This window comes from Salvelinus fontinalis, chromosome 6, assembly GCF_029448725.1.
Source record: "Salvelinus fontinalis isolate EN_2023a chromosome 6, ASM2944872v1, whole genome shotgun sequence".
Lineage (NCBI taxonomy): Eukaryota > Metazoa > Chordata > Actinopteri > Salmoniformes > Salmonidae > Salvelinus > Salvelinus fontinalis.
This window is the reverse complement of record NC_074670.1, coordinates 9,369,195-9,386,110: the sequence shown is the minus strand read 5'-3', so window position 1 is coordinate 9,386,110 and position 16,916 is coordinate 9,369,195. Positions and strand designations below refer to the sequence as shown.

At 43.4% G+C, this 16,916-nt stretch overlaps 3 protein-coding genes across 9 annotated transcripts in view; all 3 read left to right on the top strand.

The window, feature by feature from the left end:
- Positions 1 to 6,550, top strand: part of LOC129856967 (rho guanine nucleotide exchange factor 1-like) — a 44,883-nt gene extending 38,333 nt beyond the window's left edge. For all 5 annotated transcript variants that reach the window (XM_055924778.1, XM_055924776.1, XM_055924779.1 and 2 more), the window contains 4 exons: positions 1,054 to 1,194; positions 1,294 to 1,550; positions 1,915 to 2,018; positions 2,286 to 6,550. In XM_055924778.1, the coding sequence (XP_055780753.1) occupies positions 1,054 to 1,194; positions 1,294 to 1,550; positions 1,915 to 1,986 (470 nt within the window). In that variant the 3' untranslated portion in view covers positions 1,987 to 2,018; positions 2,286 to 6,550. The remainder of the gene's footprint in view (positions 1 to 1,053; positions 1,195 to 1,293; positions 1,551 to 1,914; positions 2,019 to 2,285) is intronic.
- An 80-nt stretch (positions 6,551 to 6,630) lies between these two features.
- On the top strand, positions 6,631 to 10,494 carry LOC129856970 (B-cell antigen receptor complex-associated protein alpha chain-like). The gene is made up of 5 exons (XM_055924785.1): positions 6,631 to 6,805; positions 8,430 to 8,786; positions 9,408 to 9,523; positions 9,749 to 9,811; positions 9,945 to 10,494. The coding sequence occupies exons 1-5, from the start codon at positions 6,733 to 6,735 to the stop codon at positions 10,068 to 10,070; spliced, it is 735 nt and encodes a 244-aa protein (XP_055780760.1). The 5' UTR covers positions 6,631 to 6,732; the 3' UTR covers positions 10,071 to 10,494.
- Positions 10,495 to 10,978: 484 nt separating this feature from the next.
- LOC129856969 (hormone-sensitive lipase-like) overlaps positions 10,979 to 16,916 on the top strand; it is a 50,936-nt gene continuing 44,998 nt past the window's right edge. The window contains exon 1 of one of the 3 annotated variants that reach the window (XM_055924781.1): positions 10,979 to 11,282. In XM_055924781.1, coding sequence (XP_055780756.1) covers positions 11,192 to 11,282 — 91 coding nt within the window. In that variant the 5' untranslated portion in view covers positions 10,979 to 11,191. Of the gene's footprint in view, positions 11,283 to 14,243; positions 15,995 to 16,916 lie in introns of those variants that run through there. The other 2 variants (XM_055924782.1, XM_055924783.1) reach the window with 2 other exon arrangements.

Below are 16,916 nucleotides of genomic sequence, written 5' to 3'. Positions count from 1 at the left end.
TGTTCCTGTGTCTTTACTGTTACTGCCAAGACTGTTCCTGTGTCTTTACTGTTACTGCCAAGACTGTTCCTGTGTCTTTACTGTTACTGCATTACTACCAAGACTGTTCCTGTGTCTTTACTGTTACTGCCAAGACTGTTCCTGTGTTTTTACTGTTACTGCATTACTACCAAGACTGTTATTGTGTCTTTACTGTTACTGCCAAGACTGTTCCTGTGTCTTTACTGTTACTGCCAAGACTGTTCCTGTGTCTTTACTGTTACTGCATTACTACCAAGACTGTTATTGTGTCTTTACTGTTACTGCCAAGACTGTTCCTGTCTTTACTGTTACTGCCAAGACTGTTCCCTTGTCTTTACTGTTACTGCCAAGACTGTTCCTGTGTCTTTACTGTTACTGCCAAGACTGTTCCTGTGTCTTTACTGTTACTGCCAAGACTGTTCCTGTGTCTTTACTGTTACTGCATTACTGCCAAGACTGTTCCTGTGTCTTTACTGTTACTGCATTACTGCCAAGACTGTTCCTGTGTCTTTACTGTTACTGCATTACTGCCAAGACTGTTCCTGTGTCTTTACTGTTACTGCATTACTGCCAAGACTGTTCCTGTGTCTTTACTGTTACTGCATTACTGCCAATACTGTTCCTGTGTCTTTACTGTTACTGCATTACTGCCAAGACTGTTCCTGTGTCTTTACTGTTACTGCCAAGACTGTTCCTGTGTCTTTACTGTTACTGCCAAGAATGTTCCCGTGTCTTTACTGTTACTGCCAAGACTGTTCCTGTGTCTTTACTGTTACTGCCAAGACTGTTCCTGTGTCTTTACTGTTACTGCCAAGACTGTTCCTGTGTCTTTACTGTTACTGCCAAGACTGTTCCTGTGTCTTTACTGTTACTGCCAAGACTGTTCTTGTGTCTTTACTGTTACTGCCAAGACTGTTCCTGTGTCTTTACTGTTACTGCCAAGACTGTTCCTGGGTTTTTACTGTTACTGCCAAGACTGTTCCTGTGTCTTTACTGTTACTGCTTTACTACCAAGACTGTTCCTGTGTCTAGAACGAGATAAGAACAGCCTGACTGATGAGATGAAGTCTGTGGACTCTCGTCATTCTCTGATTTATTACCTCTCGGACAAAGGCTTCGACTTGATTGGCAACAGTGATCAGGTGAAAGTGGCCAATAGCGCGTTAAACGAAGGTTTGTGGGTTTATTTGATTGGTCCAAGCGGTTACCATTTTCACTGATGTCCCTCTTACTGTCATGTCATAATTCAACTCTTCCTGTCTCCTCCCACAGTCATGTCCCTCAAGAGACTATTGGTTGGCAGCATCAGCCTATCAGATGACTCACAGCCTGATGAGCAGAATGGAAGGGAGGGACCAGAGAGCCAGGACCAAGGACTGCAAGGGGAGGAGGAGGGAGGAGGAGAGGGTGGAGGGATGAAGATAGATGAGGAGGGAGGGATCAGTGCTCCTCTGGTTCTGTCCCAGGAGAGGATGGAGGAGGTGCGCCGGAAACTGCAGAGTCTCGAGGTACAGCTGAAGAGACTGCAGGTGAGAGAACGAGGGAAGGGTGGCAGAAAGAGAGTTGTAGAGGATTGAGTAACGGAGTTGCAAAGGATGACTGAAGCATAAAAGGAGTGAGCCAAGGAGGACAGATGGGGACAAACAGCAGCATAGAAGAGAAAGATAGAGAAAATCACTTCACCAGGGCTTGTGCTGCTCTGCTGCTATTGTCACTGAAATGGCTATGTGAAATTGGAGTTCTGGGACAATGGCCTTTGTCTGCAGTTAGCTGTGTGATGTCACAAGAGCACCCACAAAAGGGAAAGAAGATTATGAAAGGAAGGGATGGCGGAAACAGAGGGGTGAAGTGTGTGTGTGATTCAGCATTTAACTGTTGATCTTGCTCCATCAGAGTGTTGAGGAGGAGCACCACAGGCTGCAGCAGGCCCTGTCTAAGTTCTCCCTGGAGGGGGGCAACTTCTAGTGAGACACACAGCGCCACCTTCAGGACACCAGGTGAACCTTCATATTCAACCCTTTATACTGATGTCTTGTGGGAGGAGTTTTCCTTTACCACTGATACAGGGTCAGATCTTTTATTATCCCTCTAGTTAAGGGTTGGGGTTAGAGTAATCTGATTTACGGTCTGTGGTTAAGGTCAACTTCTACCTCAGGCTCTGCAATGCCATGGGTATTAATACTAGAATTGTGTCAGGGATATGTTGTCTTCTCTAATCTGACCAACTCTTTTCTTTAACCTTGTCATCTCTTGGTCTTCCTCAGATCACTGTAAGTGCTGGATTGGAGTGCTCGAGTTGCTTTTGGAGGATTGATGAATGCGTCCTGGAATTTCCTATTTACTAAACACTCTGTGCTCCACTGCCATGCCTGAGCCCTTGTTAAACATTTCCAGGGGGTCGCAGTCAACCGTGAGGCTCTTGCAAGGTGGAGGAGCACGGCTTTACGCAAAGTTGTTCAGTATTGCAATGTGGGAGGTGTGTGTGTTTGTGCGTGTTTGTGAACATGCTCGTATGTACTAGTGCGTGAGCATGTGAGAGATGGGAGTTTTGCAAACAGGTGCCAAAGATTGGAGCAGTAGTTTGCTGTGAGAGAGATGCTGCCTGGGCTTATTGATTGTGAGCTTCTGCAACACACATACACACACAACAGATACTTCCCCCAGTGCATGTTCAATAAATATATCTATCATTGCCAACTGTAGGGGTTTGGACTGTATAATAAACCCCCATGTATGCATGTAGCGAGAGATACTAGTGTCAGCCCTATAGAGGGCGATGTAGAGCTGTAGAACCAGACAGGAACATGCTCAGAGTTGGGAAATTCTGGTAACCAAAATTCACAGGTTTCCCCCAAATCCTGGTAGGAAGATTCAGGAGGGAATAAGGAGGAATTCTGGGAGTCGTTCAACCGAGGTTTTCTGAAATACCTGGGATTTTTGGGAAACTTTCCAAACCTAGACATTTTACTGAACATTTAGTAGGCCTCTATATCCAGTACATGCCAAAGTACAGCAGAGATGCACTTTTAAGTTAGTATAATCCAATTCAAGTGACCACCCACACTGAATTCCCAACATTGAATTTGCTAATATTTATTACTATTATTATTATATTATATAATATATGCCATTTAGCAGACGCTTTTATCCTAAGCGACTTAGTCATGCATGCATACATTTTTAAATTTTACCCCAATTGTTGAGAAGATCTGCGTGTGTGTTTGTGTGTTACAGTGTTGTAGACGCAAAATGGTCTTCTGGAGTTACTGTAATTAGTTCTGTTAGAACTGTAATTATGGCCCAAACATTCATCCAGTAGTATTGGAATTGATCATGTTGTTAGGGATATAGACGGTGTGTGTACGGCTTTTGACTTCAGCTGCCTCTCCTTTGGACCCTGCTACTGTGCTGGGCCGGGCGATAGTGGGATGGACAGAGGTGTAAAGAGAGGAGGACCATTTTTATGACTGAAGTAGGATGTAGATTATAGATGGAGGGATACAGCAAGGAAGAGAAAGGAGTAAGGGAGGAGGGGAGGCAGAAGGGTTTTTCCTTGGAAGACCAACTTGATTAGCAGCGTATTAGATGGTGATGGACGTAGATGTAGAGAGAAGAAGAAGTTCAGTGTTCAATGTGCTGTGGAATCGGTTATAGGGGCCTCCCGAGTGGTACAGTGGTCTAAGGCACTGCATCACAGTGCTAGCTGTGCTACTAGAGATTCTAGGTTCGAGTCCAGGCTCTGTCACAGCCAGCCGTGACCGGGAGACCCATGGGGCAGCGCACAATTGGCCCAGCGTCGTCCGGGTTATGGGAGGGTTTGGCCGGCAGAGATGCTCTTGTCCCATCGCGCACCAGCGACTCCTGTGGCGGGCCGGGCGCAGTGCACACTGACACGGTCGCCAGGTGTACGGTGTTTCCTCTGACACATTGGTGCGGCTGGCTTCCGGGTTAAGTGGAAATTGTGTCAAGAAGCAGTGCGTCTTGGTTAGGTTGTGTTTCGGAGGACGCACGGCTCTCAACCTTCGGCCTCTCCCAAATCCGTACAGGTGTTGCAGCGATGAGACAAGACTGTAACTACCAATTGGATACCACGGAATTGGGGAGAAAAAGGAGTAAAAAAAATCTATAATAAAATGAAGAATCGGTTATAGACACAGTCAGTCAGACCTATACACACACTGATACTCACATTGCGTGGGAGCCCAGTGCAGTAACAATGGTCACACAGGAGCACGGTCATCACGGGTGTGATGTGACTGGAGTCGACTTCCTGACTATAGGGCTAGTAGCCTCTCCGTAAAGAAAGGAGGGAGACACACAGTATAATATGCTGTATGATACATTTAATGGTAGCAATACCATTTTTGTGTGTATTTTTCTTCAGGAGTTGATTGTAATTAATGTTATTATTTTGATGATTTAGAGTAGTGGCATTGAACTGTTGACTGGGAAACAGGACCAAAGAGACACCCATGTACCTGTAGATCCTCATATGAGCTGTTTATATTGTCCCACTGCTTATTACTATAGAAGAAAGTCACTTTATGCTGATTGGAGAGTGATGCCTACAGCAGCCTTGGCTCTCTGCTTCTCCTCCATCCAAACTCCAGCGTCACATGTAGAGAAAGCAACACAGTGGGTAGAAACGTAGAGGGCCTGTGTAGAGGGAGATAATGATATCTAAACTTGTATGAAGACTGTATTGTGATACATCCATCCATGCTGCTGCCCCAGACTAATGAACGAGATTTAACTGGACACTTCACAATCACACAGCCATTCAAATCCTCTCTTCATTACTATCATGTGTGAGGACGGCTGCACTGTATTGTTATAGACATGACTCACCAAGCGCCACTTTGATATTGACTGGACCACGTTTAGGGACAGCATGGGATGACGGTACAGTAAGATACAGAAGGGTACTGAGATAAGACCCATCATTACTGGATTATGCTACTGTTTCTATAGACCACTTCTGGAATGAAGAGAAACGGGTCTGGGGAGTTTGGATGCAGGAATTGCAGGCGCGACTAGTCGTCACTCTCACCAGTGCTGTAATGACAGTTATCTTTCACGATCACTTTTGAATTATGCATTCTCGTTGTGGCCATAGCAACCGCTCCCTTACACCCTCCCCCAAATATGTAATTATGCAAATGTTATTGATAGTAACTCTAAGAAGCAGAGGGCGGAGTTACAGGTTGTGTTGAAACTTCATTGCCTTTTTTTCTTTCACCTTCACCCCTTTATTTTCTCGTCTTCCCCTCTCCATCACCAAGTCCACAATAATAGTCTCCATCTCTCCTTCATACTGTCTTCCTTCTAGAAGTTGTAGAAATGTAGTCCTTACTTCCTTACTACTCTCATCACCTTTTCTTATCTCACAATTTCACTGTACGTTGCGGTGTATTTTTATTTCATTTGCTTCAACGGGTCGGGAGGTTTTGTTTTTGTTGGTGATGTTTTGTTGAGAGGAACTTCAGTAATTATGTACTATGCAATTGGCAACAATGAGAGGAAGAGACTTGGATAGCTTTTGTTTGCTCAGAGACCCCATATGTGAGACAGCTCACTTGTATTATACAATACTAGATGGCAACAAGATGAGGTTAAAGAGATTATCTCTAACTTGGGCTTTTTCACCATTGAAGCACAGTAATGAGCAGGTTAAATCCTGTTATACCAGCTTAGGTTAATACCTCCACCGCCACTGTAGTCTCAAGACTACCTGGCAAACGTGTGCTTACAATCCTCTCTTTCTCTCTCTCTTTCTTCCCTTTGCTTCCCCTCATGTATCCTATTTACAAATACATAGTGGTCTAGTTTTATATGTATAAAATGTATTTATAGAGAAGAGTGCCTTGTTCTGATGTTCAAGCTTATTTCTTAACAAAGGGCTCTCTAGTAAACAAACACGGTTGCTTAGGGAGATGTTTGGCTGTTAAGGTAGAAGAACCATGAAATGAACGTAGAAAGAGTTGGGTGACCAACATCAAGTCTCCAGTTTCAAGTTTTAATGTCACAAGTACAGTGAAATGCCTTTCTTGCAATCTCTAAAGCAACATGCATTCTAGGTTGGGCCAGGAGGTTTTCCTAGTCAGGTCACATGGTCTGGAAACCCCCCTGGCCTTAATTCTAGGTAATCCAAGGTTTCAGATAGGTGGTTTGTGGGGGATTGACTGTAGGGTGGCTGTATAAATCCTGCAGTGTCCCCTGTAACTATGCTATCTCAGGGGTATGTATGTTACAAAGTGTATTGTGTGTGTTCACCTCAGCGACTACAAGGTTTGACCAGCGCCATGTTTGCTCCAGCTAGCCAGCGCTTTGTATAGAATAGGGTCTGGTCTGTCGCACATGCATCCGCCACATGTATATCTATAAAAAAAATGAATATGCAAGATCTATACTGTGTATTTTGGCTTTGATTTCATTGCGTAAGAGTTTTTAATTGTATACTTCAGAAGAAATGAGGTATGTTTTTTTATTGTAATTTTCTGTTTTTTAATAAATGGGGAAGAAAAACCAACATTTTTGGGGTCTTTTACTGTTTTGAGTTCTAGAACACTGCAGTCACTCAAGCATACATCCTGACACCGAGAGACCAACGAAAGAGGAAGGAAGGTTTATTCACAAGACAACTGGGTAGAAGTGTATAGCTGTGTTGAAAGGCACAACACTCAAAATAACAAAGGCTTTTTATTTTCTGCAATGACTGGCAACCAATATAAAACAGTGAAGAAGATGGTGGCCGTGACATTCTTGTTCCTCTGCTTCTGGGCTGGTGAGTAAGGGGCTGCTAGGATACGCTGATAAACAATGCAGGGTAGTTAGTCTTTCAGTGCATATTCACCTTTATTTGAGAAGTTACATTACAGGTGGAGGATGAAGATGAGACCGAAGTGTAAAACTGGCGTTTGAGGGAATTAATATGAATAGGTTCAACATCCTTTGAACAGATTTCAACCCTTTAAACCATGCACTGCAACATTAAAACAATTTTCCCCCATTGTATCCCTTGGAACATGAGATTATTTGGCTGTGAGTAATGCATCTGTTCTGCTCTAATGAACCGTATCTCCAACCAGAGCAGATGGTTGTGCAATCAAATCAAATTTTATTTGTCACATGCGCCGAATACAACAGTGAAATGCTTGCTTGCAAACCTTTAACCAACAATGCAGTTAAGAAAAATAAGAAATAAAAGTAACAAATAATTAAAGAGCAGCAGTAAAATAATAGCGAGGGTATATACAGGGGGTAATGGTTAGTCGAGGTAATTGAGGCAATATGTACATGTAGGTAGATTTGTTAAAGTCTGGGTAGCCAATTGATTAGATGTTCAGTAGTCTTATGACTTAGGGGTAGAAGCTGTTTAGAAGCCTCTTGGACCTAGACTTGGCACTCTGATACCGCTTGCCCTGCGGTAGCAGAGAAAACAGTCTATGACTAGGGTGGCTAGAGTCTTTTGACAATTTTTAGGGCCTTCCTCTGACACTGCTTGGTATAGAGGTCTTGGATGGCAGGAAGCTTGGCCCCGGTGATGTACTGGGCCGTATGCACTACACTCTGTAGTGCCTTACGGTCGGAGGCCGAGCAGTTGCATTTTTACATTTACATTTTAGTCATTTAGCAGACGCTCTTATCCAAAGCGACTTACAGTAGAGTGCATACATTTTTATTACATTTTTTTTTACATACTGAGACAAGGATATCCCTACCGGCCAAACCCTCCCTAAACCGTATGACGCTATGCCAATTGTGCGTCGCCCCACGGACCTCCCGGTTGCGGCCGGCTGCGACAGAGCCTGGGTGCGAACCCAGCCCAGCCTGGGCGCGAACCCAGAGACTCTGGTGGCGCAGCTAGCGATGCAGTGCCCTAGACCAAAGCGCCGCCCGGGAGTGGATAGTTGCCATACCAGGCAGTGATGCAACCAGTTAAGATGCTCTCGATGTTGCAGCTGTAGAACCTTTTGAGGATCTGAGGACCCATGCCAAATCTTTTCAGTCTCCTGAGGGGAATAGGTTTTGTCGTGCCCTCATCACGACTGTCTTGGTGTGCTTGGAGCATGTTGGTGATGTGGACACCAAGGAACTTGAAGCTCTCAACTTGCTCTACTGCAGCCCCATCGATGAGAATGGGGTAGTGCTCGGTCCTCCTCTTCCTGTAGTCCACAATCATCACACACTAGAATCTATACCCTACACTTATAACTCCAAATAACCTGATGTTAAGAGACAATATTACAGCACTGGATTGTGTGGAGTTCTTCTACTTTGTAGGCTACTGTTTCTTTTTACCATCATTGTCTTGGGCCAATAGTTGGACAGATATGCTGTCAATAACTGACCTTTGATCAGTGTGTTATGGGTCAACCTCATCCTACTCCTGCTGCTCTGCCTTCTAGCAGGTGACCTCAGCCGTATCCAGGTTACTCTGGAGCCAGACAGGCCCTCTCTGAGGGTGCAGCTCTCTCATACCGCCTCCCTGCGCTGCTGCTACTCAGTCACAGGGGGAGCCGTGGACACCATCTGGGCCACCAGCCCCCACACGGTCAAAGGCACGGACATCCTTCGGGGAGTGGACCGGAGAGACAACCGTGTGACGGTGGATGGGGGGAACCTGACGGCGGCAGGGGTCATGTGTCACACACTGATCCTTAGGGAGGCCCGTCTGAACGACTCGGGGTTGTACCAGTGTTTCCTCAACCACAGCGCCCTGCGGCCCTCTGTATACACGCACGGCACCTTCCTGCATGTCTACAGTGAGTGTGTGTGTGAAGCCCTCACAGTAAGCACCCATGTCACCTTCCTTCAGCTCTTGTGTGTGTAACCCTCAAAAGCTTTAGCCTGGTCTGCACTCACAGTACTTTGTTGTACAGTATTTCTATTATGTGTGTGTCTGTGTATGTACATGTGGGTGTCTGGGGGGTGGGGTCAAACCAGCTAAGCAATGCAGAATGCTTTGTGATACACAAATCCAGTTAACCACTGCCCAGTCCAGTAGAACGCAATCCACCTAAAGCACCCAGACTTAAGCCACCAGTGAATGGCTACATTGTGTAGTAATCCCTCTGATTTAATTCAAATGACCAATGTTGAAATGTTAAAGAAATGCTATGGTTCTAGTTTTTCCTGGGAAATTGTGTGACATAAGGAGCATTGTTTAAAAAAATAATAATTGCACTGCTAAACATACACTGGCTGTTTGTCTAATTTATCTCAAACTATTCTCCTCTGCCTTGCTGCAATCTGATGCATGGTACTCTGTCCACCCCCCCCACTATCTCTCTTTCATTCACATCTAGCCTGCATCTCTCCCATGAAAGAGCAGCAGGTGAGTTCTACTCTGATGACCTTTATCTGACCCCTCTCTCCTTGCTCAGGGCCGATGGTGAAGATTCTGGACATCAGTGAAAGCACAAAGAACAGCATCCTGACTGCTGAGGGAATGTTACTGATGCTGGCGATGCTTCTGCATGGGACCATGATGCTCTGTAAGGTCAGAGAGCCAAGCAGGCCACCTTTTCTACTGCTAATGCTAGGCTACTAGATCTAATATTCCTAATTTGCTCTCATTCCAATAGTGAATTTTGTCATTTGAAAACTGCTGTAACCAGAAGGACTAGTATGTATGGTAATCTTACTGTATGACGACAATGGGCTTTTTCACACCATTGGCCAAGAGAATTACGTAATATATCATCCCCTTCCTCTACTTTTCAAGACGAAGAAACTCAATCAACTGAAGAAGAAAAGGGTCAAAGAGGAAGAGGAGAATATCTATGAGGTGGGACTTGAATGAGATCCTCTGTCTTTCTGTCATAGTCACTGTTTTCACCATTCTTCAGTCAATCAAACAAGTTCTAGAAGGGAAGAGGAAGTCAACCTGTCATAACTCCCTTACCTCAATCCATGTCCAGGGTCTAAATCTGGAGGAATGCTGTTCCACATATGATCAGATCCAGCGCTCTCTGGTGCAGGGCCCCTACCAAGACGTGGGAAACATGATTATGGAGGAGGAGGAAATCCAACTGGAGAAGCCTTAAATGAGAGGGGGAAGGAAGGAGGGGGAGGAAGAGAGAGGGTGGGAGAAGAGAAGTCATTTGATAGAACAGAATTGTGGTGAGGGTTTTAATAGGAATTTTCTTAACTGCCCCCCCAACCCCCTTATGTTTGAATTTATAGAGGTGACCTGCATTTTCCTTGCAGCCTTTGCTTATATTTGAATCTAATTTCTTGGTGGACCAAAAAGACAGTAACCTACAATGTCAGAGGGCATTTTGCTTTCAATTTAGCCTTTCATTACCACTGCCAATACCTAACCACTTTATATTCATAAGAGATTTTTTTCTTCTGCATGTTTGCATTTTCTATGCTTTGTGTATGCATTGGCCAAATGTTTTTTTTCTCTCTCCAATCTCCATAATTCAAGGCCTGGATTGTGCGTTGTAAATAAAATTATAAAAATGATTGCCTTATGTTTTCATGTTTACATAGTTAGTATTTTAGCTTCATGAAATTGATGTATTTGTCATATGTCCCTCGCACCCATACCGATGTGACTCGCTTGATGGAGTCTCGGAAGCGTTATCCCATTTCTGACACTACTGTAGCAAAATTGTGGGGTAGCACAACTGTGACTTGATCCTTGCCAGTCAAACACCTTACCATGACACCAAGAGGTTCTTGATAGGTCTAGCACAGGAGGTTGGTGGCACCTTATTTGGGGAGGACGAGCTTGTGGAAATGGCTGGAGTGGAATATGTGGAATGGTATCAAATACATTAAACACAGGGTTTGATGCCATTCCATTTGCTCCATTCCAACCGTTATAATGAGCCGTCCTCCCCTCAGCAGCCTCCACTGACGATGTTGTAGCTTGTAGGCAGCTGTTAAGCCGTCACTAGCCTACAATACATTAAGGTTTATCTCCCTGTGATGGGAAGCCTACTGACAGACTACTGTGCTGTGTTTACCACAGATGATTATCTGGGGAAGCTTTTGGACATTACAACGCAGCAAAGAGGGCGGCGTTTGTCGAACTTGAGCACGTTAATAGGCTCTAAGAATGCATTACCAGCGCTGACTGGCTGCAGTTTTGGTTGTGGGTGTGGCTCTTTTTATGACTCGAAGATTTGAGAAGGCGCTGCGGAAATAGTGGGCGAAGATGGCGTCGGGAAAGAAGGGGGGCAACAACAGCAGCCTCGGAAAAGGTTTGAATGGAAGACGTTCGTCAAAACATAAAGAGGGGCCAATAGGTACGTTATTTACAGCAATTAGACCTTTCGCTTTATTGTTTTTTTGACAATGGCGGTTAAATTGTAAATTTAGGTTGCAAACCCCAACTCTTGGCTCTCTAGCTAATTAGGATGCCAACGTTAGCTAAATTACAGAAAGATTTAAGCCGCTGAAAGTGACAACATTCTAACATGTAACTTTATAATTACGTTTTCTGCTAACTTGTATTATGTGATATGGTTTGCATTAAAGGTTTGCATTAAAATAATTAAGTGTTTCGAAGATAAGCTTAGTAGCTAACGTTAGCAAGGGTGAAACTTTCACAACTTGTTTTATTTCATAATGTAACAGCGCGTCACCTAACTATCTCGCTACAGTGTACCAATGCAATGACTTGGAAATTGTAACAATTTCGCGCGAGTATTTGACGGTAACGTTAGTTAGAATGACCATTGTATCTAATCGAAACCTCTAGTCACCTGTTATATCGGCATCTTTCTTTAGCCCCTGTTGCTTATTCCCAGCTCATGTAGGCTGACGATGGCAACTGTCCACCTGATCAGGTTGTCAACTCAGATAACACAGCGGGGTATGTGGGGTCAGGGCTTAACGTTGTGTGGAGAGGTGAGGGACGTTGAGAAACTGCACAATGCAACAGCAGCATCCTATTCTTCAGACAGTGTTGCCATCATTTACATTAGGAACCGTGTACTCAACAATGTGACACATGGGCAGCCTGTGGATATAATAACATGCTTGAGGGGGTGGCATTACATGGTCAGGGAAATGCCATTCAGTCAGAGAGTTCTCACACTGTAGCAGGCTTTACTAGTATTTATCTAAACTATCACTCTATTTAAAAACAACTGGGTTAAATATGTCCAAGAGCCTTTCACTATAGACTCTCACAAACAAACCATTTATCTGTAGGTATTTAATAATGAGGGTAACAAACATGATGTTATCTTCAGCAAATGTGCCTATTGGATGAAAACTTGCACTAGACTGTTATTGTGGCGCAAAGAGACCTGTTATTATCTCTATCTGTAAGCCCCTTTTTGAGTGATTCCAGATCATGAGTGAAGAGCCAGATGTATTCTGAGGGGTAGGATTTCCTGCTTCCCATAGACATTTCAATTGCAAAAATACCTGTGGATTGGATTGCCACAACATTAACCACACATTTAGCCTATCCATCAAAATATGCAGGTAATGGTGAATGTAGCGTACTTGTCAACATGAGCTACAGATTCCGTCTGACATTAGCAATGACCTGTTGTATGAGATGTTGACTCAACTGTCAGTTGACTAGCCACCTGTAGTGCTAGACTTTCTTTTCTGGTCTGTCATCTGTCAGACAGTGTAGTAAAGGGCTGAGGGGAAAACGGTGAGGCCACCAGGCATGCTTGGTTGTGAGGGGTGGAGAGGGGCTCATTGTTACTAACGTCCTGTTGTGAAGTTTGGCCACAACTGAAGTAGTCTGGAGCAAGGGTCGCACCTTCCGACCCACCATGACAGGAAATGCCCCCCCAGCCCGAGGATGATGTAGCCTAGCCTACACACTGTTTGAATGCTTCTTGACTTCAATTAGCAATGGAGCCTACTTCCTCAGGCTTAGCCTATTATTGGTACCATGGCATTTTGGATGAAAGTGAACTTCTATGCCATCTAAAGTTAAAGAGCAGTGCGGTGTGCACCACACATCACATCTCTAGGCCTAGATGACATCATGCCATGATCAATTAGGGTAACTTACACTATAGGCTTTAGTATTCATATTAGTGGTTGAACTTTGCGCTTTGATGTTCTTCTTAGAATTCTGCACCCACACTCTGTAGAGCCTCTTTTATTTTGTTCCATTATGTGAGTCCACCGTGTTTAAATTAATACCTGACTATTTGAATATCATTAACATGCAACGTATTCAAAGAGCATAGGCGACACTAAATGGATGTCAAGTAGCCAATTATCTCTGCTACGGATACTGAGGTACCAAGGTTGTAAATATGAGCAGACATGGTTATTAATTTTAATGAGACTTTATTTTCAAGATTAACTTGTAGGCCTCTCCTATCTAGAATGTAGAAAGTCATTTCACTCTCTTTGCCTGCTTCTTTACTTTTCTCATTGTAACTGGGCTGAGAATGTACCTTTTTCCTTGAAGATAAGCTTATCAGGGAGGGTGCTAAAACATTCAGTTAACCTAACCTTACTCTGTATTCAGATGATTCATCATGTTTGTCCTACAGTCTATGGGATCATTAGGATGCCACCTCACCTTGCATTTTTCAGTTGAAAATTGACTTAGCCAAGTATGTGGTTCCCAAAACATTCTGTCAGCCTCAATAACCCCTCAGACTTCCTGGTGGGTCACTAAATTAACCAAAACAATATTAAGGCCTAGCCAGTCACTCAAGCTCCAATCCAGGAGAAATGAGCTGAGCTGCCACCCACCAACAAGATAATTTGTTCCCACTGTTTGGAAAGTACTGCGTACAACCAATCCCGCTTCTGCCCTGGCACGCACCGTACAGTACATTCAACAATGAGGTTCAGGCCTGGAGCAGACTTAGACATTTCTCAAGACTTGGCCTGGCCTACAAACACCTCAGCATCCCTAAATAGTACACGTTCAAAGGTTCAGTATTACTGTTAAGACTTGAACGTATTCAGATAGTTTTAATGTGTTTGTGGTATAGTAAGTGTGTTTCATGTGAGTGTGCAGTAGGCTGTAGATGAAGATTCCTTTATTGGTCTATTGTACACAAGGTCACACTGAAATTTGACCTCTGCTCCCAACCTCTCCGAAAGACATGCAGGTTGAAGAGGTTGCAGCAGGGTGCTGCCACACTGGACACCCATGGAGCAGTTGTTGTGGGGGGGGGTTAAGTGACTTGCTCAAGGGAAGGGCACAACGGCATCTAGGATTTGAAATATATTGAGACAAGTTAGACAGTAGCCTGTCGCAAAATATAACTAAATTGATTGAACATTTAAATGGATTTCAATATATTTGAAATCACGATAGTCTACGGTTTATATTTTAATGCAGTCTAGGTTTTCATTTTGTCACTTGTTTGTATCAATTGCGTAGACATCAGAAACTTTATTTGTGGTCAACTTAGCCTTAAAATGCTTTTGGGGCGTGTCATTTAAATCATAACAAAAAAAATCGAAGATATTTGGCTACATAAGCTATTTCTTACTGATCTCTACATCTTCTGTCCAAAAAACAAATCCTGTGAAATGACGTCAACACATACGGGGGGAGTTTCTGGCTAGCTACGAACTAGCTATGTTGGCCGTGGCGTGCATGACCAGAATGACACATCGCTGAGAAGGAGGCATTGTTGGACCGTTGCCCAAAGTCTACCTTTTTTTTATTAGTTTATCCTATAGCCTACTTTACCATACTTTTTAATATACCCCCAGTAAATTCAGTGAATGAAATGTAGACCTACACTTTGATCTAGAATAATATTACTTTAAAATTCCTTTACTACTGTCTTACCTCATCATAACTATGAAACAAAGGATCTAAAACCTAGAGCTTGAACGATAAACCGAAAATTATCGACAGCGACATTGCCTCCTCTTACCAATGTAGCCTAGTGCTGCAAAGTTTTTATAGGACATTAGCCTACATTTTACTGGTAGATTAATCAATTAGCCTACACGACTAAATAGCAACAATATCATATTCGGAGTTAGCAATCTCTAAAGTGTTTTTTAGTTTCCCACTTCCTCAGGTGGTGAATACTATAGCTTATACTCCAATATGCACAAAGATGTCGACAAATTCTCTGAAGAGCCAAAAAGAAATCTGATCATTCTGGATCCTATTTTGACAGGTTGAACATCAAAATATCAATCGTGCATTTCCTGGATGTTAGATGAAATAGCTTACTTTTTTAATCATAGGCTACCATCTCAGTTGACTGACTAGGCACTGGAAAAAATGTCTAGAGCCCCGCCGCTAATGTAAATTAACTGTCTATTAAATAACTATTTTGCGCAATAAATGTTTTATCGCAATATGACTTTTTGTCTATCAGCCAGCTCTAGCACCTCCCCAAGAATGATTTTATAGTTAGTGCTCTACTAGAACCTGACAAAAGGAATTTTCTCTCACATGCTCACACACAGTTGACTTTGACCATGATATCTGCCAATTTGGCTGAAGGTCACTGGGAGTTGCATGCTGAACAGCCAATAACAGCCAAGGTTACTAACTTACAGGGGGGAGAGGCAGAGGTTAGGCTACAGTATATCACCACTTGGAAAAGGGTATTATTTCAATCTGACATCAGGGCACATGCATGCACCCAATCCCCCTGCTCGGTTCTGTGTGTATACTGTGTGCATGCGTACGATGTCTGTTTTCCCCTGACTGGGTAAAGAGTCATGTCCCCAGAGTACAGCTCAGTGGGACTGCTGGCATGTGGCTAAAGAATCCCTGCCCTTTTAAAACAGAGTGAGGGAGAGGAGAACAGAACAGAGTGAAAAGAAAAACAAGACTGGTTGAAGTGGATGAAGAATGACATACTGCCTGACACAAAAACAGACAGGGGAAGAGTCACAAAGTGAGGGAGCGAAGGTGAAGCGAGGGAGGATAAATCATAAAACACTTTCTGTCTGTCTCTTTCGCTTCACTCTTCTCTTCCCTCCTTCTCTTGTTGCTGTTGTTGAAGAGAGGTGACAGACAAGGACAGAACCATTAACCCGGACACGGGTAAAAACTATTTCTACTCTTATGACTTTAGAGTAGTTGTGACCTACAGCATGCTTAATGCCTATATGTGTATCTGCCTGCTCATACACATTATTTACCGTATCTTTTTCTCTCACCCATCCACACCATTCCCCCTGTAGGACTCATTAGAAGCCTGTTGTGCTGCTGTTGGTAGTTGTTGTACATGATTTATTAATGCCGGTATTCATCCATCTTTAATGTCTTGGGACCAGGTGTCGCTTTTAGTTCAGTGTAGTTGTTTACACTTAACTGCCTGGTGTAAAAGTTGACTGGTCAGAATGGTTTTAGTGCGACTGAAACCAAGTTAGGTTCTTTCAGAGGTTTTAGATGGGTTATATGGACTGAACCGCTGTTGCTTGCGTAGGCTGCCACCATCTCTATAGACTTGAGGGAGAATATAGTGTGCTGCTGCTTTCACTAATTTGATTAGTTTAATTGATTGATGGTTGAGAGGTCTGAGTTGTCCTCTTGCCCTCTTAATGTCATGTTCTCAGGATAAATAGTGGGCCAGAAACCTCATTTATAAATGTTGCGTGAGTACAAAATAGACCCTGTACGTATTCTCTAGTGGTTGAAGTATTTGTATTGCAAGTAGCCTAAGTATTTTGTGCACATGGGGGGTACGAGACACTTATTCATAAAACAAGATCCGGCCATTTGGCATTAGTGAAAAGAGCGAAAACCTGTTTTTATTTTTATGAATAATTAGACATAAGAATCTCTTTCATATTCACCACCATTGCAGAATAAATCCCTCACCTTTTCTAGGCAGCCGGTCTGTAGTCTAGTTGAATTTAAGGTGAACATGCAGACAGTTGATATTTTACTTTGAAGTATTTATGCTGCTACTGTTTGTAGCCAACTGTAAAATAAATCCCAAAAATTACTAGCCTTGACAATT